This window comes from Falco peregrinus, chromosome 2 (genome assembly GCF_023634155.1).
Source record: "Falco peregrinus isolate bFalPer1 chromosome 2, bFalPer1.pri, whole genome shotgun sequence".
NCBI lineage: Eukaryota > Metazoa > Chordata > Aves > Falconiformes > Falconidae > Falco > Falco peregrinus.
Window position 1 is genome coordinate 96,978,622 of NC_073722.1, and position 23,698 is coordinate 97,002,319.

The following is a 23,698-nucleotide window of genomic DNA, read 5'->3' on the forward strand; positions in this document are numbered from 1 at the left end:
CTAAGCGATAACTAGCTGAAAATTGTCACTTTCAAGTTGTTTCCTTTCTTTGGTATGGCTGGGAGGGAGGAAAACACTGCCTTAAAAGGGAAAGGAGGAGGAAGAGACCCACCAAGATCCATCGGTCTGGCTGGTGGGAGAGCACGGCTTCCCCTGCCTTTGCTGGTAGTGCTGGCCTCGGGGAGCTTCACTGCCTGGGGCGGCGGCAGCTGCAGCACCCTGATGGGATGGGGATGGGCACGTGCAAACCTTGCCAGGTTATCCCTCCCTGCGCCCGTGATAAGCTCCTTGAGAGCCCACAGTGGTGGCTACCCAACCCTGCTGAGCACGCAGGGACCCTCCTTTGGAGGAAAACACCATAGAATGTGATTTACAAGAGCCCACAAGCGTGCCAGGTCCTGGTAAGCTGGGTGCTCTTGGAGAGCACGCTGATGGAAATCAGAAACCAAAGGGCTCCCCAAAATAACCATCCCTCCAGATGGACACGGGAGGAGGGCAGTGATCCAGGGAGCTCCTCCAGAGGCATTCAAAATGCCACGAGTGCCGTGTGCTGTGGGACACCGTCACCTCGGTGTGGCTTTGTGGTGGCAGCTGCAACCCCCTGTGAGCGCTGGCATTTGCAGCCCCGGAGTGGCTGTGCGCAGTGCCTCTGCTGCAACCATGCAGCAAAGCCGGGAGAGCTGAGCGCATCCCCCCAGCGCAGCCCCCACCCGCCTCACCTTCCGCCTCCTCAGCCATCTCCTCCTCGTTGCCGCTTGTCCCAGACACCTCCATCTCCTCGTCTTCAGCTGCAGGAGGGAAGGTGGCTTCTTCGTTTTGTACGGCGGTGCCTTTTTTCTTCTTCCTCTTGGCATTCCTTTCTTTCTCCTGGGGAAGAGACAGAGGGTGGTGAGAAGGAAAGAAGGGGAGCTGCGTGGGAGCAGAGAGCCCTGGTCCTGCCTGAAGGGCCAAGAGGGATGCTAACACTCTACGGCCCCCTCCCCGGGTAAACCCTCTGAATTATCAGCCCTTAGGACCAGCCCCACCTGCTGAAAGCCCAGCAGCGTGGTCTCACCTGGCCACAAAACTCTGACCGCCATGCAACGGCCAGCCTGGCTCCACACGGAGCTCCAGCCCCAGGCGGCAGCGAGCCTCCACTGGAGGGGTGGCACAGCCATGTGGCCAAGGGACACGCGCACACAAGTCACCAGTGCAGGGCTGGCTGCAGCCTGGTGGTCCCGTGCCCGCTCATTACACACGTGCGACGTGTTTGCCCTGCGCATTTCCAGCTACGCAAACATGCGTGGCCACCACCTGACGCTCACTGGCAGATAATGACCCCGATGCCACAGATGGCAGGTGCTGCCCAAGGACTTTGACTCCCGTGCTGGGGAGGCCGTTGCCAGTGGGCAGTGGGTACACTCCGTGTGCCACAGCATCCCGAAGGTGAGCTTCCTGGTGCCCCGTCTGCCCCGTCCCCGCTCGCCGGGGCATGTGCCACAGCCACGAGGGCACGGACAGCTGCTCCCTCCCACCGACCTGAAGGAAAAGTCTCGGCTTTGCTATTGTTTCCTGCTCTTGTTGCTTGAGTAAATATTACCAGTAGGAACAGGCCCATCATCTCCGGCTCTCCTTGCAAACCCCACATGAATGACGTGTGTAGGACGTTTATTTACATGGATGAAAAGATAAAGTCGTGGTGGAAACGTTAACTTTGCTGCTGGATCTCTGTGCTGGGAAGAGCTGGTTCCCCCTTACCCCCCCTCCCAACTTTTCAATCCTTTAAAAAACTTCCAGATAAAACAAACAAATATAACTGCTTTTTGCTTGGAAACACTGCTTGCTCAAAATCTATTTTTATCAAACTGGGCAGGAGACAGGGAAAAAAGGCACTTGACAAAGGGCTGTGTGAAGGCACGGTGAGGCGGTGGGGGGCAGGCAGGGCTCTGCGGTGCCCTCACCCATCCCGGCAGCGGTGGCAATGCCCCAGCACTGCCAGCATTCACACCTCTGCCACGGCAGCGTTCCTGTCTGAAGCAGCAGCTCCCCATCACGCTAACGCAGTGACGAAGCGCCAATGTTACTATGGCAAAGACTTCTCTGCCTCTTACTCACGGGTCTGTGACTCAGCCGCGGGCAGGAGCAGGCTCCTCACCGGGGAATTAGCTGGGAACCAGCCCCTGCCTCAGCACCCTACTTGGCCAGAGCCCGGGGGCCAGTGGCTGCTGGCGGAATGGAGCAGCGAGCTGCCCCGGTGGCACCAGGGGTCCCCCTCCTAGCAGTCCCCACTGCTGGTATTTAGGGAAAATGATTTGAAATGCAGGCAGCAGATCCTGGCTACACCTAGAGAGACGTTCAGGCCACCACCTCGCCTCTTACAATGCCAACAGCTCCAGCCCCTCATGAGGTCCTGCACCCAAGGAATGAGGTCCCTTACTGCTCTGCCTCTATGAGCAGCCACAGGGTCCCCATGGCCAACATGGGATCCCAACCATCACTGTGGTGGACACGGAAGAGTCTCTGCCTGGGACCAGGCATCTCCCATCGGCACAACGTACTCTCAATCCAGGCAATTACCAGTGAGGCCACAGGAAGGTGCCAGGACCATCTGCTATGGGCACTTTGATGCTTCTTTTGTGCCCCCTCAGCCCATGGGGACTCTGCTCTCTCCCTGTCACCACCAGGTATTTCTGCAGGAGCACCCAGCAGTCAGTGCCACAGGAGCACTCTGCCCCACCAAGCCCACCAAGGACATGTGCTGTGCACAGCGAGGACACCAAACCCTGCAGGAGGGGTCACTCCATGCCTGCTCCTCCGTGCTGCCCACTCGGGTACCCAGTCCCCTGCCAGACCCATCGTGCTGACTCCCAGCCTGGCAGAGAGGGGCAGTTCCTCCCCCACCCCCCCCTCCTGTCATCCCAGGCACTGGGTACTGCCTTCTGCTGCTCAAATTTACCAGAACCATCTGTCCTGGAGGAGGAGACGGAGATGCCACCAGCCCCCAGGCGTGACATCTCTCTGGCCTTCTGCCTCGTGGTCAGCGCAGCCATCCTGACAAAATTTGGCCTCTCCTTGCACCCACCACCTGACTTGGCAGCAACAGCCAAAACAGCTTCCAAACCCCACTACTGACATGCAGCCACCGTTACGGGCACCTCCTGTCAGCATCAGCAGCCTCAGCCTGTCCTAAGAGCAGGCCCAGGCAGTCCCACACTGGTGTGACACAATGATGCTTATCTGAGACCACATCAGGACAAGGTCTAACCACAGTGTGACTCCTGGGCTCTGCCATGCAAGCAGCCAGCAGTGACGGGACTGCAGGCAGGACCCTCTGCCACCACGGTGAGGAGGGTTCTCCAACTCAAGAACAAGGTTCTGCACACCAAGGCAAGGCAGATTTGTTCACCCTCCAGAAGAAAAGGCCACCAGGTTGTCCTCCTGAAGCTCTGGGCAAAGCCAGCACCACCCCAAAAAGCAAGGAACTGAAGAAATGTTGCTCAGAGGGGTCCAAAGGATTCGGTCTCCAAGCAGGACCAGGACCAGCACCAGGAGCAGCCCAGGGGATAACTCACCCATCTTTGCTCCACAAGCCAAAACAAGCCCCAGCAGCCACTAGACCAAAGTGACAACCACACCGCAAAGAGGTCCCAGTGAAGGCAGCGCCTCGTCTCCAACCACTAACAAAAAGAGCAGCTCTGAGGACACCGTGTATCCCATGTCCCGCTTTCCTTAACGCCCAGATTAGAGAGAGCACAGCATGCAGAAGGTCAGGGATAAGTGACGCTGATGCCTGGGACCCATCCGAGCCGCTCAGCATGAAATCAAGCCAAAACACACAGCGGGGCTGATAACGCGAAGCCTCAAGGTGGCCTGACCCTGCCTAACAGGCTGCCTGGCCCAGGGTGCAGCCAGCTGGCAAGGACACCCAGATCCACGGGGGAGCTTGCAGAGGGAGGAAGGTGAGGATCTGTGGCACCCAGCCCCGCTGAGCCAGGACCGCAGTGGGATCCCTCTCCTCCAGCAGGCTGGAGAAGGGCAGTGTGAGCACCAGGCATCTCAGGGGAGAGGGGAAACGGGGCTCCGGGTGCTGACACAGCCCATGCGCAGCTGCCCGGCCCCTCTGCGCTCTCTCCCCAGGGGAAAACCTCTCCGGTCAAAGGATGGGTCTTCAAATTAAACCCCCAAACACAGCATGTGGGACTTCACGGACTATGCGGGCTCTAGAGAGGTGGAAAAGGCGCGTCACCGTGCCAGATACCTTGCCTGTTGCAACCCAAACCCTTCTCCTTCCTAACACTGGATGCTCCCCAGATGCTCAGAGGGAGCGTCCCTGCGACCCCACAGCTCCTTGGGCTCTGGCCAGCCAGGGTTTGGCACCCAAGGGAACAAAGGACTGCCAGAACACCCGGCCCCATGCCACCCAGCACTGTCCCAGCATGGGGAATAGGGACATGCTGCTCCACACTGCGCTGTGCCACCATTTGGGGACAGAGGGACCTTGCCAGGCTCCGCTTCCCATCCCACACCGGTCACTGCTGCCTGCCCGTCCCTGCAGCTCCTCCGAGCTGCCTGCACGCTGCTGAAACCCACTGTCACACCTACCTGGAAGAAGAGGCTACAATATTAATGAGCCCCATTTGGGAAACTAATGAGATCTCCTAATTAAGTTTGCTCTCATCAAGCATGAGGAAGAAAAGCAGAGCCACTGCGTTTCCCCGCACACGATCAGCGATAGCTGGTGGTGGAGAGGTCAGGGAACAATCTGGGGATGTCACGGCAAACCTAGGCGATGCCACGCTGCTCGCCACGTGCTTCCTCCGCAGAGGTCACAGCTGACTAGTGGTTACAGGGTGAGATTTGGAGGCTGGGTTTGCTCGGGAATATATTTAGGAGTCAGGAAGGAAGGTCTATGGCAATTTAATCTCAGTTGTTCTTTTATTTTATTCAGCTTTCTGGCATCTGCTGTTGCCACAAAACAATACAGCACAATAAATAACAGCTGAATGTTCATTGTTCTTCTCCACAACCGAATCCCATAGGCTCCAGTGCTCAAAAACTAAAATGATGATGCTGATATAAACTGCAAGTGAGAGTGAGCAATTAGACTGAAGAAGTCTAGTGGCTGCCTTGGAGGGACGGATGCAGGGAAAAATGTGGTTCTGCAGAAAAACACTTCCGTGATATAATTTCTGCAACATTAGGAAGCAGAGTAAATTAATATACACCGGCTCCACTGCCAGCTAAACTGTATGATCTTATTTCAGATTCTCCCCAGTAATGAACAAATGATATCCTTCTATCGTAATATTTTATATTCAGAGGGCTTGATGCACATTTCATTCCAGTCTTTTTATCGGTTTGGGGGTCTTTATATTGTTTGCTTTGTTTCTAAAAACAGTTTGCTGAAACATGGGAACACAGGAGTGTCTCTGTGCATAGAGAATTAATAAAAAAGAATCACCGATGTCTTCTGTGTCTCTCATTCCTATAGACTGACTAGGATATTAAATTCCTGGGTGAGTCATTGAATGTTTTCCTGTCTTTCTTTTTACTCTTGCTGTAATAGCTTGCTTGGAGAGATTCCTGCATTGAACATTGTCCCTTGCATTTTCAAAGCACCCCTTGGGGGTTTAGCCATGTGAATTTTATTAGCCAGAAACTGGGAACCCCAGGATACTCTACAAATGAAATAATTATATTCCTTAGTTGTTCTTAGCAGTCCAGAACACCAAACAAGCCCCACTTCATTCACACCCTGCACCACGTGCCAGGAAAGAAGCAGCTTTAGCCCCTTCTGATGGGGAAACTGAGGCACGGAGAGATGCGCACATCTGCTCGCAGCCCTGAAGACAACCAACATCTGTGTCGAGACCAGCCTTTCCTCACGCTGTCCTAAACCCCTGAATTTCTTCGGGGCCAGTGGGCAGTTTACAAGGTAACTGTGGTACCTGCAGAGGCAGAGCCTGTGGCCGAGCCAGGATCTCCACTTGCTGGGGTGGAACAGCACAACCTGGCCAGCATCGAGGTATGTGTGCGGCCAGGACTGAGCTTGCATCCTGGCCGACGCACTGCAGCCCCGCTCCTCCTTCTGCTTCTTATCTCCCCGTGTACCAGCCATGCTCCAGACACCCAGGCAGCTCCCACACAGCAGCTCTCCCTCCTCCAGACCTCCTGGGGAGGGATGGGTGGAGAACCCTTCCCTGCACCACTTCCTGCTCCCCAGTCCCCAGAGCTTTCACTCCGAGATGATAAAATCCTGCCTCGGCTGCAGGAAGCATGCAGCTCTCGCTAGGGAATATCTACGGTGCCTGGTGCGGGCTGAGACGGGGCGCTCACCATTTTCAGTTTGTGCTGCTGTAGGATCTCATCCAGGTTCTGCCTCTTCTTGTAGTTGAAGTAGAAGTTTTTGCACTGCGACACGGTCTTGGAGCCCACCATCCTGGCAATGGCCGACCAGTTCCGCCCATGCTCAAGGAGACCTGTGGTGGGAGGCAGGAGAAAGCAGAAGGGTTTAACACCAGATACGCTCACACAAGGGCAGCATTATCCACGCAGGATAGGAAACAGCCTCCGCGCAAGCCAAACTTCACAGGAACAATACGGTCACTAGCACCCGTCTGAATGGCTTCCTAGGCCAGGGGATGACCTACAAGAGCCTGTTTTTCTTTCCAAGAGGAAAAAAGACACTATGCTGACCGCCTCCAGAACAAAATACGCCCCACAGCCACGTCTCGGCCAGCCACCAGGCAGCCAGGAGGGCGAGTGGTGCTGCCTTCCCTTTCGGACAGCTGCAGGAGGCACTGGCGTGTCCGCGAGAACTTGGGCCAGCAGCTCTCAGCCCTTACTTCATGGTAGCAAAGGCTCTTTCCACCCTCCTGTGCCCCAGTGATGACTCGGGGTGACTGGGCAGTTTGGGGGGCTGGAGCACCCAGTGCTGTGATGGACGGGGAAGCAGAGCCTGGGCAGGGAGGTGGCAGCACCCAGGCACGAAGCCCAGATGATGTCCCAGGCTGGGAAGAGGCATGCCGGAGGGTTAGTGCTCATGAGCAAAACCAGCTTCCCAGGTCAGGCATCATGCCAAGGGCTGGAAATCCTGGCCAAACGGTGCCACCCGAGCACGGGCTCCTGCCAGCGCTGGGGCAACTCAGCAGGGTGGAGGAGGAAGGAACAAGTCACCCCATATGTCTTTGCGGTCTCTGCAGGGGTGCCTGGGCAACCCCTGTCCCACAGCTGGAGGTGGAAGTCACAACCGCAGCCCAGAGACTGGTACAGTGGCACCCTTGTCCCTCCATCCCAGGCTCCAGCAGCATCGAGCCATTCTGGGAAGCAATGCCTTGCTGCCTGTAACCCTTCCCGGCACGTGGCTGGTCCTTCCTGTGGGGCCTGGCGGGGCTGGACCTGCCACCAGTTTGTAGGATGCTGTCAGCCCAGCTGGGTCGTGCCGGCCTGGCTGGCTCCTGGCTGCCCACGTGATGCCATCATCAAGCCAACAGCTCCCCTGTTCCTCCCCTGCTCCTTGTGTAGGGCACAGGATGGAGAAACTATGAACCCAAGGGCACGGTACTGCCATAGAAGGTGACTTCAAGATGAAAACCAGCAGGGAATGAACCTGCTAAGAGCATCTTTCTCTTTTGTTAGGGGTTTTTCCACTCAGAAGCCACCAACCACAGAGCCTGGGAACAGGCACTGCCTGGGCGTCTCTGTCATCCATCCCCAACCCCTCCCTGGCTGCTCTGATGCCACGGGGCGTGGGACCACAGGGCTCCCCTGCACGACTCCGCTTGTGCCTGGGTGCTGTGGCAGCTGTGCCCCAGCCCCACTGCCAGCCGTCAGCCAGGCTACAGCCATGTGGCACCTCCCAGCCCCAGCTTAGCCCTAAGTGCCAGCCCAACCTCTGCTTCAGCCCAACAACAACCTCCCTCCGGGACCGACAGGGCAGCCACAAGCGATCGGAGCCCGAGGGATGCACCAGGATCCATGTGCATGGCACGGGGGCTGTCGGTATGTCTGCATTGAATAGATGGCACCACATACCCCAGAAATGAACCCCCCCTGTCCCTGCTTCCCAGGTCCTGGAAAAAACCAGGAGTACTCAGCACAGCAGGAGTTAACATCCAGCCAGTGCCTGTATCCTGCCCTGTCCCAGCACCAGGGCTTATCAAATTGCATGTAAGAGGCAGGCATCACACAGCGCTGAGCACCACAAAAGGCTGTGGAAAGCCAAGAAACAAGTTTGAGATTTAACTCTGCAACTCCCAGTCTTGCTTCAGCCAAACCCACGACCTCCGTCACCCCGCTGGCAGGCTGGGACTTCTTCAAAATAATAATAAAGTAAAAAAAAGGACATCCGGCCACCAACTGCAAGAGATAACAAGCCAGGGTGGGAGTCCTCCCCCCGCAGTCGCTGAAGGCTGCAGGGGAAAACAGGACAGTCCCATGTCACAACCCATCCCCTTGTGTCACAACCCATCGCTGCTGTCCAAAGCAAACAAGCCGCTGGGCCCCCTTCGCCCATCGTCCGCCAGTGGCCGGGTACCAAGTGTGACAGCCGGGGCTGGAACCGTTTGCTGTGCCCTGGGCAAAGCCTCAAAACACAACCGCTGGTGGTGGGCAAGGCGCCGTGCCACCCGGCAGAGGGGAGCGGGACACGGCACGGCTTGGGGTCGGGGGGCGATGGATGCCAGCACCAGCGGTGCCCAGCACGGTGGGACCTTTGCAGCCATGGGCGATGGCAGCTCCTGGCTGCCCCTTCCCCTGCCCAGGCTCGCTGTGCTGCTGCCCACCGGGGATGCTGCTGGAGGAGCTGGCAGGTGGCCGGGCAGGTGGCCACGTCGGTGCCGGGCTCCCAGGGTGGAAGGTGCCAGCGGGGAGCCCAGCACCCTTCTCTTACGTTAAAACCAGAGCTAAACAGCAACACCTGCTTCCCCACACGGTAACGATCTGCGTGCTCGGGGAGGGACCAGCTGAGACACCCTGGGACGCACTGGCAAGCCCTCGGCTCGCCCAGCACCCTGGCTCCATGAGCTCTGCCAGCCTGGCAGCCCCCAGCCCCTGCGTCCCCCAGCATGCCAGCCCGCCTCGGCACGGCACAGCACTGCACGGCCGTGGTTCTGCAGCGCAACTGAAACTATGACTAACTGAGTTATCAGATCTGAAGGCAGGCTGTGCTGGCTGCCTGGGGGGGGCTCGGGGCGCAGGGTCTGCTCGCAGGCACACAGCTACGCGCACCCCTGAGGTTAACCCCATCCATCCTTCGGACCCCAACGCCTGACTTACGTGCTCCGGGTCTGGCTCTGGCGGGCAGGGAGCGTGCCTGGAGCGTGCAGCGGGCGGGCTGGGAAGGACGTGGGCGTCGGGGCACTTCTTCAAAGCCCCCCTGGGCACGGCAGCCCACTGCGAAGCGCTGCGAGTGCTCCGCTCACACCCTCCCCACGCATTTTGCTTTTGCTCCTTCGCAGCAGCCAGAGACAGAGAAGAAAGCAAAGCCGGTTCCTTAAATCCTGGGGGCGAGAGGATTGCAGAGCCATGGGCGGCCGAGAGCCGCGAGCGAGCGGGCACCGAGGCTGGAAACCAGGTCACAGGCGGGAGACTCCTGACCTCAGTGCCAGAAGTTGGTGGGAACACATGCTCCAGCCCCAGCGCTCTTCCCTCCGGAGCGAACGGCGTCCCCTGCGCCTCTCCTGCTCGCTGCCGGAGCCTTCCAGCCGCCTGCAGCCGCCGCTGTTAAGGTGGATGGAAGCGCCTCGGGTATTTTCTCCCCTACCTCACCTCCTCGCTCGGTAGCTCGGGGCTACGGGGAGGCTGTGCAGTTTCAGGAGATGCCCAACGTTGCCAAGAAATAATAGTAATTTAAAAAACAACGACAACAACAACAACAAAAAAAAAGAAGGCAAGAGAAAGGAGCAGCCGGCTGCGCGCTGCAGCTTCGCTCCTGCCAGCCCAGGGACCGGGAGCCGGTGCGGTCGGTATGTGACGAAGCAGCGAGCGAGCTCTAATCTGTTCCTCTGGCTGACCCGGGGCTCGTTGCATCTGAATGTGACCTCTAGACAGAGCATTAATAACAAACGTGGCGCTGACCCAAGCTGACAAGGGGTGCGGCCGCTTGGCACCCGCTGCCGCCCTCCCTCTCTCACTTTCTGTCTCCCTCGCTCTCGTCTGAATGTCAGCGGCAGGGGGAGGGATCCAGGAAAACAAAGCTTGGCTAATAGTTTCCTCCGCTCTCAAGTGAATCAAAGGCGCTTTTCTTTGGGGACGTGCGCGCCGGCGAGCTCGGTGCCACACCGGCGGGATGCCGTGGCACCCTGGCACACCTCGGCCCTGCAGAGGAGCTGGGGAGAGGCTTGGCAGCGGTTCCACCACGGGCGGACCAAAGCCTCGGCTCCGGTACCGGCACACGGAGGCTGGAAGGGAGAGGAGCCCGGAGAGTGTGGCAGTGTACGCCGGCAGGGCAGCGTGGTGGGCGATGCCCTCCCTGCGCCCCCGCAGCTCTCTGCGGCGGTGGGCTTTTACCAGAGCCGTTCCAAGGCTCCGCGCGGCCAACCTGCTTCACCCAGGGCTCATCGAGCGTGGAGGGAGCCCCTAAAAGGGTCCCTTAATGGGAGCTCGTGCGGATTAGCTGATCAAGGTCACAGGGGAAAAACTAACTGACCTCATTTCCCTACGCCCAACGGTACCTGGTGTGATTCTCCAGCCCCTCTTGCACCCATGCACCCTCTCAGGAGCGGGGATGGAGGCAGTTCTGACTACAGTGCAACCAAAACGTGCCATAACTCCATCCTGGAGAAAGCCTGGCACTACGGAGTCAGCAACACCACCCAAGTCACCCCAAAAACACAGTTGGCGTCGCTGAGCTGAATTAGCGCATCGCAGTGTCGCTTCCCCCCGCCGATCCGAGGGCAGTTTGCAGCGCGTGGGAGAACCAAGGCACAAGGTGAGTAACCCCTCTAGGACCAAGGAGCCGATGGGTGGCAGAGCCGGGCAAGCACTGAGCTCCTACGCTGGGCCAAGGCAGAGATGGCACACAGGGGACAAGCCCGTGTCCCCATAGGCACCGGGGGCATTGCCAGAGGGACCATCGCATGGGCAGCCAGCTCGGTGGGCTCTCGCCACCATGACGGGTGATGCTCTCCCTTCCTTAGGAAGGCAACACCAGAACCAGCCTGCCCTGCTCCTGAGGGACTTCGCCTTCGGTGGTCTGACGCAAGCTCTGATGGCTACAAGGAAGCTTGGAGCAAATCCCCAGCAGCTTTCATACCCATCATGCCACCTCTCCGGAGGGAGGCAGTGCCACCAAACAAGGTGTGGGTGTGGAGCTGGGACCCCTCAGCTCCCAGATCTCCCCTTTGGTGCAGCCGGTTGCTGGACCACTGCATCAATCTGCTGCAAAAACATCGAGCCCTGTGCCCCGACCACGGACCTGCCCAGCTCTCCCACTCCTACCACAACCCTCCTTTTGTGCTCTGTCCCCATCCTTTGACCCTGGCAGGGGATGGGAAGCCTCCCCCTGGGATGCCTGCTCCCCGAGAGGTGCCATCCCCTCCAGTCCAGCCAGCAACATCCCAATCTCCAGGCACAAGGCAGCAAGCGCACGTGGAGCAGCTGCTCCCGGTGGGCCCAGCTCTCTCCCTTCACCTGGCTTGGATATTATCCCTGCTCCCTTATTGTTGAAAAAATAACACTCAAAATTAAAATGTAGGCTGTAAATTATAGTAATTACCCAACAGTTCCTCCTGACAGGCCTTTTGTGTTTCATTCACTGACACTCACTAAGCAAATCCTCACAGTTTGCTCCTACACGCTTGAGAAACGTTCAGCCAGCAGTGGCAGAAAGCGCAGCCTGGGGGGGGCACGGCACACAGCGGCACTATGGGCACCATCCTGGGGGTACCACCTTGGGTAAGGAGCAACAAAGCCCCAACCTGGGATGCCAGGGGTGGGATCACCACCGACCGCAGCCTCTTCCAGGGCAAGCGTGGCCAATACATGCCTTGGACACAGTTTTGCCCTTGTGGCACCCACCCTACCCCATTCTGGTGATTTCCACCCTGTTGCTTCATACAAACTCCACAGCAAAGATGCGGGTCGCTTGGAGCGGGCGGACGGCAGGGCTCTGGCCGTGGCGGTGGGTGCTGGGGACAAGCAGCCCTGCCCTCGCCCTGGGCTCCCCTTGCACCCAGCCTGGATGGAGGGCACCTCAGTGGGAGACCCCAAGGCATGTCCTAGCCTCAGTGGGGGACCCCCAAGGCATGTCCCAGCGCAGGGCCAGCAAGAGGGGCAACACGCAGCAACCAGCACGTGCTGCAAACCAGCTTCTCCAGCCCTCATTTACTACCATCAGCACGTTATTACGGCAGTAAATATCTCCCACCAGAAAAGGCAAGGCTCCAGCAGGAGCACAGGGGAGACGAAGGGAGGAAGGTACGAAGCTGCTGGCTTCCCAGCATCATCTGTGCTGCAGCCAGCTCCTTGTAAGAGCAACAGCTGCCCTGCCAGGAAGAAGCAATGGAGGAAAAATGGGAAGACCCACCAGCCCTACCCTCTCCCTGCCCTTCAGCCAGCACTTCTTAGAAATAACAGTGCCAACCCAAAGCAGGGCCGGGGGAGCGCACGCTCGTGCGGGTGTTCACACCTGCTCAGGCTCCAGAAGGATCCCGTGCAGAGACAGCACGCTGAGAGACAGCTGCGCTCAAAAGGTGATGGGAGGTGGCTGGCTTCTGCCATGGGCTCTCGTGTCAGTGGGTTTGGCTGGGCGTTCATTTGAAGAAATCAGTCGTTTTTTAAAAAAAATTCACTTTGGTTTAGTTTTGTGAACGGAATGGGACTGGGGAAAAAATGGTGCAGGTCAGTCCAAAGCTCGTCTGGCTTGCTGAGTTGGTTGTTGGCACAACTGAAAATCAGCCCTTGAAAGAATACCTTCGGCATCCAAGGAAATATTTTACATTTTCCCAAAATGAACTATTCAGGAGTCTTCATGGGTTATTTAATTCTCTGTCATCAGCTTTCCACACTTCTGCCCGACCCTCCTCTGCCTCATCATGCCGACTCCATCCCGTGGCCTCTCCAGCTCCTTGGCCTGGGAAAAGGCGCAAAGAGCCCGAGGTTGGCTCTGCCGCGAGGACAAGGAGCAGAGAGCCCCGGCCAGGCGTGGGAGGACCTCAGGTGCGCAAGGAACTGTCATTTACACGCCGCCTCTTTTACAAAGAACAAACCCATTTGTTAGACGCCAGGGGAAAACCCAGAGCTGGGCGAGAACAGATACCAGACTGTAAAGGCTAACAAAGATCACACCGAAACCTCCTGGTTCAGCGAGTTCAGCTCCAGCACCACCACAGCTGCTCTGCAACGCCGAGTGCGGGGAGTAAAACTCAGCGAAGGGGCTGGGGGGTCCATAAACCCACCCGGCTGCTCCAGGTTTGCTTGCAAACTCCCTTCCAGCCCACCTTTGTAACTCCTGCTGGCGGGGGCTCCTGCCGGCGCGTCCCCCAGAGGCAGGAGCTGCCTAAACGGTGCCTTTTCATGAGCCGCCCAGTCCCGTTGCCGAAAGCCTCTTTGCCCTGCCCGGTGGCACAGGCAGGCGGAGCGGTGGGCACTGCCCGCTCCCAACCTTGGGAAGCCAAGGGGAGAAGGGAAGGGATGGGGGGAAATCCTTGAGTAACTCTGGTTAATCACAACCTCCTGCTTTCGGGATCACAGCCGCAGTGCAAGGAGGCAGCATCAGACAAACACACTCCCCTGTCATTATACCAATCTCTGCACATTTTGACAGACTACTGAATCAAAGTTTATTGCGTAATAAAAGTGTCATTAAGCAAGAACTTTCCTCTCGCTAGGTTTTCGTTCCCCTAGTTAACTTTAATAACACGGTACTCCCCTTTATTGTCTCTCCCAGCAGACACGGTCCTGCCTTCTCCTGCTCGGAAACTCTCCGTGAAGTTCTGCAACTCCAGAGCAGAGCAGACGACCCTGGCGTCTCACTGTCCCCGGGCTGTTTGCTCTTACCTCTCTCAACAGAAATGACATGGGGTCTCATGCCACCAGTGCAAAGCCAGGGGTGGGCGGCAAGGCCAGGCTGATCTCCCAGCTGGCGGGTGCTGGGAGCAAAAGTCACCACCCCCCCTGCCCAAGCACCCTGGGGTGTTAGGGCTGACTTTCTGTATGACCCACATTTTTGCTTGCTTAACTCCCTGAACCAGCTGGCTGTGGGCTTTGACTGGTACCAGTACGGGAGAAGAGCTGGGGTGGCTGCGTCCCCATGGTGAGGAGAATGGTGCCCATGTCCCCAAGCCCCCCATGAGCGGGTGCCCAGGGCTGCCTCTGCCCCCTCCAGCCTCTGAGGTCACCCCCGGAGTTTCGCAGCCACTGTGAGCTGGAAACCCCCATCGCGCCAGTCCCTGGAAATGCCAAACAGAGCCAGTTCGAAGCATTACAGCGGCTGCTTCCTGGTGAAGGGGAATTTGGCTTCTCTGTAGAAGTCTGGTGTTGCAATTTCAGTTTCCCAGGTTGTAATGGAGGGAAAAACATCAGCAATCGGGCTTTACACCAGCAAATCTCCCTGCCTCATCCTGGCCCCTGGGCTGGAACAACACTACGTGCTCCCACACTTCATCCTCCTTCCACGCAGGCTCTGGCAGCTGGTTTCAAGACTCCTTAAGCACACCTCCAGCATACAGCATAAAACAGCAAGAGGCACTTTTTAACAACCAGATGCAATCTCCAAAACAAAGTGGCGCTCAGAAAAGATCCCTCCAACATCCTTCCCCTGCTCAGCACCTGCTTGCCCTGTTACCTGGCCCCAGGCCAGTTCGCTTGATTAAAGTCTATCAATTAAGTTTTGGGTCTATAGAGAGCCCCTCTCAGCAACGCACAGGATTGGCACTGGGCTGTAAAAAGGGTTGGAACGGCTTAAAGGCGAGTGAGCCAAACGTTTTGGGATATCCACAGGCAAAGTAATCCAAGCCCACAGCCCCCATCGGCACCTGGGCAGCCAGCGCTCCAGAACACGTAATCACCGTCCCGGCAGCAGGTGCATTTTCCAAGCAGAGTCAAACCTGCTAACATGCCTGTTTGCGTTTGCCATCCCCGAACGGCACTCATTTCCATTTTAATTTCCCATTTACAATCCTCACCAGGCCAGGAGAGTCGGCAGCGATGCAAGTGGGATGCACGGGCTGGGGATGTGAGCTCGACAGCCCATCAACAGGACATGACTTTGGCAAAAAATTAAAGCAACGCAAGAGCTGGCACAGGAGCGGCACGAGGAGGGGAAGTGGCAAGAAGGGCTGTGCTACACTCAGCACTTTTTAAAAACGGTCTCGGCAAAGGTTCTGAATCAGCTCCAGGATGTAAAGTCACCCCACGCCACCCACAGTCCCGGCTCTTGCGAGCTCCCCGACACGTGGCTGCGGAGCGCCGGGGTTCACCGTCCTCTCCCTAAATCCCAGAGCTGCTAATGCAGCAGACACTCTCAGCATGTTTACAACAGATTGTGCCGGTATCGCGAACCTCCAGGGAGTGGGGCAAAGCTGTGCCTCGTGCTACAGACACCAGAAGCTGCAAAAAGCAACAGGCAAAGCACCTTCCGTATTTCCTACAGCTGGCTCCTGCCTCGCGGGACACACATGGGCTCTGGTCGCAGCCCAGAGGTCCCTGCTGTTGGCACAGCTCCCGGGGCCTGAGAGACCCAGCATGTCCCCTGTGCTACCACCTGCCTCCCCAACCCCGCCCCCAAGGCTCACTGGGAACAAACTAGCAGCAGGACGGGCAGAATCGGGCCCCGCAGCACCGGGCACATCACCCTGTGCCAACTCCAGCAGTCAAGACACGGTCCACCCCGGATTGCTGCGTTAGCTCCAGCAGAGCCGACAGGAGAAAGAAAACGAGCGGCTTACCTTTTTTAGCTGTCTCCATCTCCTCTTCGGTCCAGCGAGAGCTTTCATTCATCTCCAGAGAAGCTGGGAAGAAGGAACGGAGACAGTCAACCGTGAATGGGACACAGCAAGCCCTGCGAGCCCGGAGGAGATACCCAAACCCCCAAACCCCATCTCGTGCCCCGTTCCCCGGAGGCACGACAAAATGCAGTGCAGTCGTGGTGCGGGCTCTCAAGGGTTTTCCATGCCACAGTTAACCCAAGCACAGCATCTCCCCCAGCCCTGGGGTGCGTCTCGGTGATGCAAAACCTCTCACTCTGGGACCGGAGGTAAAGGCAGATGGCTTGAGGGTGGCAGCAGATTTCCTGCCGATCCGGTGCCATGCGCTCCGGCCCGCCAACAGGTACCTAAGATGGAGCCGACCGCGGCTGTGTGCTTTGGAGATGGCAGACAAGGGTGGGACCGTCACCCTTGGCGGAGACGGAGAAACAACGTCACCTCAGCAGTGACTTTGGCTGACGGCATCTGTCGAGGGAGTTGGCCCTGTCTGACTGTGGGCTCCCCCAGTGCCGTCACTGGGCTCTTGGACATCTCAGAGCCATTTCTAGCAGTACCAGGGGCTCGCCCGGAGCAGCACCCATCACAGGGGGATGCACTGCTCCGGCTGGGAGAGGCAGAGAGGGGTGTCAGCACCTGGTGCTCCCCCTTTCCCCCACCCCAGGCATGGTGCTGGGGACACGGAGGTCCTGCATAAAGCCTTCACTATGTGCCAGCCCTGCTGGCAGCCTGGCACTAGAGCAAACCCTACAATAACAAACCAGGGTGTGAGTCAGAGGCAAAAAACAACTCGGTAAGGAAACAGATTTCCGGCTCAGGCTGCCAAGGGGTTATTACTCTAAACAACAGGCAAAGCATTATTTCAACAGTGATGAGAGATGTTTTGACAGTGTCCTTTCAAAATGGAAAACAGGCTGATAGGTTCAAGATAAAGGATACTGGTGAGGAGAGAAGGAAGCATCTTCCAAGAAGCTCTACAAGAAGCTGAGACCCCATGGGGGGACAATGTGGGCTCCGATGCCCACAGCATGAGGCAGAGGGATCTCCTTCACAGCTGGCTGAGCACAACTGCAGGTGTCACCTCCTGGAAGCCAGCGCAGGTCACGGCCTCCCCCAGCCACGCAGTCCCCCCCGCCAGCCGTCGGCCAAGAGGGAGGGAAACCGATACCTCGCTGCTTCCCCTGGCTGCGGGCAGAGCTGGGGCCACCGCGCTCATTTACGTAAAAGCGAGTGTCCCCAATACACTGTGCAAGGCCCTTCGCTCAGCTGGAGGATGGCTGTTATTGTATGGCAAAGAAATGTCAAAGAAACGGCCCGTTTGGTTTGATTAATAGTATTTACTGAGGTTGCACAGTTATGAAACAGATGCCTACAGGGAGCTTCGGCACGCTGCAGTTAAACCACAATACGGTTTTGTGTTGTTTTTTAATGTTCAATTGGTATTTAAAATGCAATAACTTTCTTAGCCAACCTAAATTAAAGCACTGTTGTAGAGACATAAAGCGAAACCAATTGCTCAGATATTTCACTGGAATCGATCCATTCCCTTTTCCCAATTTAACACGGTCTAAAGTCTTTACTCTGTGTTCACAGTGAAGTTTATCAAGGACTCTGAGATGCTGGGATGAAAAAAAAAAAAATCCCATCGAAGTTACTGGCATTATCTGCTGCTTCTTTGCAGCATTGCTTCACAAGTTTGAGAGGGAGAGCAGGGCTCCGTTGTGCTGGGAACTATTTATATCGCCTATACGAAAACAGAGTGCTCGCAATCAAGGCTTCAGCCAGTTGTCAGCAGAGGAACAGGGAGGCAAAACACCTCCGGGTGATTTATAGCACATGGAACAGAACAGGCAAGAAATTGCAGAGCAAGGAAACCAAGAGGAGTCACCCTGCTTTTATTTTTACCTGCCTTAGGTACCACGGTAATAATTTTGTATTTGGCAGAGTAGAAAATATAGGAAAATCAGCCAAATTCCTTGATGCATTGGCTTCTTCAAGTCAATACCCGAGCAGTTTTCCAGCGTGGCCACTACCCACACTGCAGATGTGAGAGGCAGATGCACCCGACACGGGGCTGCCACTGCGGCCAGGGATGCCCATTTTGCCCCAGCCAGGTGCAGCAGCCTCGCATGGTGCCGGCCGGCTGCCACCCAAGGGCTGGCGCAGTCCCTGGGTGCCATGTCACGGGCAGCACGCTTCGCCTCACCCCCCTCACTCTGAAGCTGCTCCCAGCCTCTTGCCGCTGCGCTCTGCAACCCTGCAGCCCTGCGCAGGCAGGACGGAGAACGGCCTGCAAAATCCCGACCCCTGTCCCTGGCCAGCTGCCTGTGGGGGAGCTGAGCTGGGGCACCAGGGACCAGTGCGAAAAATGCTGCTTGCTGGGCAAATCAAGTGCAACCTGGGGTGCACAGCGCAACTGCAGCCAGGGTGGAGGGTCCTGAGCAGCTGTAACCTGCTGCCTCCTCACCACATCCTTCAGCTGCAGAGATGGAGAGGGACCAGCCCAAGTCCCACGGCTGGGGGTCACAGACCCCCCCCAGGCTGCAGCTGCTTGGGCTGCAGGCAAATTTGAAAAGAGAGAGGGCAGGAGAACCAGCAGGGACCCAGGCGAGCCCAGGAGGGCAGAGCAGGCTCCCGTGCAGAGGTCGAGGGTACTCAAAGCCTGAGCTGCTGCGGAGGGAAACATGCCTGTGGGTGCAGGAGGGACACGAGCCTTGCACGAACCCAGCCAACGTGCTGCTAAAACCGACGGCTTCCCTTTTCGTCTTTTGCAATACTTTCCCTATGAGGCTGTAAAACCCGTTAACACTTGGCCAGGATAGCCCAGGCTTGCAAATACCTCCGCTTTATCTGGGTGAACAGCTCTGGGTAATTTTTGGGATGGAGAAACCTCATTGCTGCCCCCCAAAACAGGAGGATTTCAGGAAGGAAAACACTCCTCTGTGAGCAGGGAGCAGAGCAGGGTGATGTCCCATCCCAGCAGAGCAGACACCCCAAAAGCCCTGCCAAGGCCCCCCCATCCCCATGCCCGCTGCTACCCACCCAGCTCTGCGCTCTGCTGTGGGGTGGCCGCCTCCTCGTTGTTCGCTTCATTTGCCATGGAGCGGGTGATGCGGCCCTTGCGCCTGCCCTGGCTGTTGGCGGTTTTCCGACCTTTGGAGGTGACAGTTTCTTTCTCATCGTTGTCTTCCCCAGATGTGTCATCGTTCTTGTCCCTGCAAAATCAGGGACGGAAGAAAAAATTTTGTTGGGTTGGTCTGATTTTTAGGTTAAGCAATTATTTCTCTGCACGTGTTTGGGGATGGTTGGTTGGGGTTTTTTTTGTGTGTTAGTCTTTTGGGGGGGCAGGTCTGCTTTTATTTATTTTTTTTTTTTTTTGCACACGCAGGCTCTTTTGCTGGCTGGATTGGCAGTGGGGGTGATTTGCAGTGGGGTTTTCTTTCTGCAGCTGGCTGCAGCTCCACCACCAAGTGCACGCAGAGACCTGACGGAGACAGGTTTAATACCAGACCATTCAAATTCATCCCTGCCTCCTCCTCATTTATCTTGCTGAAAGGGACCTGCTGGTAAATGTCTTCGCAGCCTAGATATAATGATGCCAGATGTTCTTTTAAACCAAGTATTAAGCCCATTACAGATAGCTAGCGGTCTGCGTGCCAACCTTTCCCCACCACGGCTCTGATGCTCCCCGTTCGGTACAAGGGAGGCAGGGCTAGCCGCAGCCCTTCATCTGGGAGTGCTCACGTTGACATCAATAATGCTAAAGGTGAAGCGCCGTGCTTGGCTGCGCCTGGATTGCTCCTCTGACTCGCAGAGGCTCTCGCAACAAAACAAACCAGAGGATTAGAAGGGCTTCGCTGGTTAATTTGGTTTATATATATTAAAAAAAAAAAGCTTATCAGAGTTGTTTTCCCAGTTTGGGAGCAGCAGGGGAGAGGGATGAAGAGGAGAACAGGCTCTGCCCTTCTGTCCCTGCAGAGGTGAGGTGGGCACACATGGTCCTGCATGGGGTCAGGCAGCCCTGGATCACACCATGTCCCAGCACTGCATCCCACCGCCACAGCCCCAACCCTCACCGGAGAGGGAGGCAAGCCAGACAGGGAGGGCTGTCCTTACTTTGTCAGTTCTTCTTTGTCATTTTCAGTTTCCTGCTTGTCTTCCTCCTTTTCTCCCTCCTTCTCCTTTTCTTTCTCTTTTTCATCTTTCTCTTCTTGGCTGCTCCGGGGCATTTGCTGCTGCTGCTGCAAAACAAGGGACATAAAATAAAACAACCCCTCCGTGCTGAGGCGGATACATGGCAGGCAGCACCTGGGCCAACCTAAACAAACGTGTGGACACAATGCCGGGGGGGCGAGCAGCCAGGAGGAGAAGGCGCTGCAGGCAGAGGACACGGGTAGGGCGTTTACAGAGACCACGGCGGCCGAGAGCTCTCCGGGGAGATCAGAGGTAGCTTGGGATCATGCATGGCAGCCACACTCTGGCTCCTGTCCCAGGCAGTGGGACAGCCCCAACAGCTCCCCAGGGGTCGGGCAGCAAGCAGGGACCTGACACCGGGAAAGGCAGGGAGGTGAGAACAACCCCCTCCCCGTTCCCTGCAGCTGACCGCTTAGCAACATCGGTTGCGATTTACAGCTGGTGGGAAGCATTTTGCTGGAGCATGAAGGGACACCAGAGATGCCCCGAGGCTCAGTGATACCAAAGCTGTGATCTTTTTCCTAAGCACCTGACATGGCCCTCGGGGACATTTTATGGCCCTGTATCAGGGAGAAGGGAAGATGCCCGGCTCCCTGCTCACTTGGTGGAGGCCATGCACCCAACCGCCCCAACGTCGCTGCTGCTGTCGCTCGGACTGAAGGCGCTGCGGTACCCGAGGGAGGGACACAGTGATAATAATAGTTCTGGATCTTGTTTCAACAGCTGCAGGAAGGAGGATGCTGGGGAGGCCTGGTTCCCCTGACCTCCCTTCCCTCTGGCAACCGGCACACGAGAGGCATTTCATAGAGAAGTAAAAATTAGAGATGGAAATGATTTATTAAACCATCTTGCTCCCAGCTAATACAAGGCTGCTTGCTCCAGGAAACCCATCCAGGCTCCCCCGGCCCTTGCCCAAGCTACAGGGCTTCCACCACCCCTCAGGAAAGGGTTCAGTGATGGGAAATTGCCTTAAAGTGGATTTATCAGCAGAAAGCAGGATCCCAGGTGGTCTGATCTGGCTGGCACGCAGCCATTCGACAAGTGCAGATGAGGTGTCCCCGCATCCCTTGAGCCAGCGGGGCTGGCCTGTCCCCCACCTGCAGGAACTGGGAGGCCACCTCGGACATAAGCAACCCTGCAGCAGCGGCACTGGTTGCCAGATAAACCCTCTGCCCCCACGGGCTGGTGCTAAATGACTATGGAGCTGTCAAAAGAAGCTTTGGAGCAGTTTAATGAGAAAGCTGCTGATTCTTTTGGGCCCCGGTTCAACACAAGTCCTTGAAACACAGGCACTGCCATCACCGAAACCCCCGCCGACTTTTGGTTCTTCCTTGTACAGGGGGGAGGCAGCTGTGCCACCAGGACCCCCTCGGCAGCACATGCATGGCAGGCTTGGCCAGCCCCTGCGGCACCTCCGTGCCGGCACACGTGCAGAACACACCTGGAGCTCACACCCCCGTCCCACCCCCAGGAACGGCTCCGTGGGATGCAAGGCTGGGAGAACCCAGGGAAGGGAAGCCGGGAAACAGTTGGGATGAGCACTCGGTCGCTTAAGATTTTCCAAAGTCCATAAATCTCTAAGCTTAGGGAACAGGCTGTCTCCTGCAGCACCTGGCCCAGCGTGCCAGGCACTGCCCTCGCCAGCCCCCAAATCCCAGGAGAAGGAGGGGGCAGCCAGCAGCTCTGCGGGACAGGGAGGCTGCCTGCGCTGGCCACAGAGGAGCAAGGAGCATCCATCACGTACGCTTCCCCAACACTGCCCTGAACTCTGTGACTCCCTGAGTCACACCATGGTGAGCCCCGAGGGTGGGTTCATCCCAGACAAACACCCACAAGATGAGGGCTGTGACCTCTGAGGGCCAGGCCGTGAGCAGGGCAGGCTCTGCCCAACCCCGCACCCACCCACATTCCCTTCACCCAGCGCTTTGGCAAGGGAGGGGAGCCCAGATGAGTTTTGCAGTATTTCTACCACCCTCGTGAATGTTTTCTTTTGAGGCATGGGGGAAACCCTGCATCCTAGAGATCCCAGCTCCCCGGAGCATAAGCTCAGCTCTCCTCCAGCCCTAAATCTAGCCACAACCACCAAGTCCCTGCCCCAGCATCAGGCTGCTATGGGCTCCCAAGGGAAATTTCAGCATCATCTCATCTTCCCGCTCATTTGAACCAAGGGGCTATCACTCTGAGCAGCCATGGCAGCTCTTCCTCAGAGGAACAGGCTGGGACGCAGCAATGCTACCAAGCTCTCCGTGCCAGCCTGCAGAAGCTGGGCTGGAAGGTCAGGGAGCAGTGCGAGCAGCCGTGGTGGCTCATGCTGCAACACAGGTTCTTCCCCAGACCGGTGTCTGCCGAGCTCCGGCATGCAAAGGATGGGCAAACCCTGCTGGCCTAGCTTCAGCGGGCCACTGTGCACCACTCTGCTCCCAGGGGTTTCAAGCCCAGCCTAGCAGGATGTCACCGTAGGGCTTCTCCCACCGCAGAGGAGCATCTCGATCCAAGGATGCCCTCTAGTGATTGCCCTGCTCGGGCCACGGAGGGTGCCCGACGCCAGCAGCCAGAGCCAGGTGGGTGCAGCACCCTGCGCACAGCTGCACAGGACATGGGTGTCAGGATTGCTGTCACCTGCCAGCCCATCCTCACCCAAATGACATGCCTCAATTGGGCAGCATTGTCACCATGAGGGCACAGTGGGGAGCGCTGTCCCCAGCTCCACCCATGGCTGTGCTCACATCTTCATCCACAGAAGACTCCCAGCCAAATGCCGCTTGGAACCCTGGCAAGCACACAGTGACAGCGTATGTTCCGTGCTACGGCACGGGTGCACGGTGGGCCACCCCCTGGCCACCCCAGGAGCCACCTCCAGGGACGGCCAAGCTCCCAAATGCCACCTTACACCCCAGGGAGGGGGTACGTGCTGGGCTGGAGGCTGCAGAGCTGGCTGAAGCCCCAGAGCCGTGGGGGTTGAGGGGGGGCACAGGCACCCAAGGGTCCCAAATGCAGCCATGCCAGAGCTCAGCTACAAACGGCACACAGAAAAGGGAGGTGGGACACCCACCAGGGACTGACCGCAGCAGCTGCCTCAGCCCATCCATGCTATGTGCTCTGCCCCAAGGCTCAGCTCGTGGGGGCACAGCCAGGACCCCCGCGCTGGCCAGTGCCCCGCGCCCAGCAGCCAGCTGCCCCCGCAGGCTATTCTTAGCGTTGGATCGGGCCCAGCTCTGGATGATTCAAGGGACGGGACGCCATCCCAATTCCTGACAGGCCAGGAAATGCTTCCCCAGTGACCAGCCCATGCTCCCGGTGATTCAGGCTGCCCTGGTTAGAGGTGGGCCGGCAGGTGGGTCAGCCCGCGCCCACACCAGGGATGCTGCCAGGCTCCCAGCGAACTCCAGCCTGCATACCTACACCCGCCCCCCCCCGCCCCCCCCCCCCCCCCCCCCCCACCCGGGATGAGGTTGCCCAGCTCCCAGGGGGAAAGCAGGTCCGAGCTCCCCCACCTCGCCCAAGGCGGCCGGGGGCCGTGCCCGTGTCCGGGGGCCACGGCTGTGGCAGAGAGCAGGGCTGTCCCCTGTCCCGTCCCCCGTCCCCCCCCCCGCCCAGGCCAG

The 23,698-nt window shown here is 57.7% G+C and overlaps 1 protein-coding gene across 13 annotated transcripts in view; it reads right to left on the reverse strand.

Annotated features, from left to right (window-relative positions):
• NCOR2 (nuclear receptor corepressor 2) overlaps positions 1–23,698 on the reverse strand; it is a 253,710-nt gene that overhangs the window by 44,066 nt on the left and 185,946 nt on the right. For 12 of the 13 annotated variants that reach the window (XM_055794127.1, XM_055794120.1, XM_055794126.1 and 9 more), the window contains 5 exons: positions 20,019–20,143; positions 18,945–19,117; positions 15,867–15,929; positions 6,316–6,458; positions 720–867 (listed from right to left, as the gene is read on the reverse strand). In XM_055794127.1, coding sequence (XP_055650102.1) covers positions 720–867; positions 6,316–6,458; positions 15,867–15,929; positions 18,945–19,117; positions 20,019–20,143 — 652 coding nt within the window. The remainder of the gene's footprint in view (positions 1–719; positions 868–6,315; positions 6,459–15,866; positions 15,930–18,944; positions 19,118–20,018; positions 20,144–23,698) is intronic. The other variant, XM_055794116.1, reaches the window with a different exon arrangement.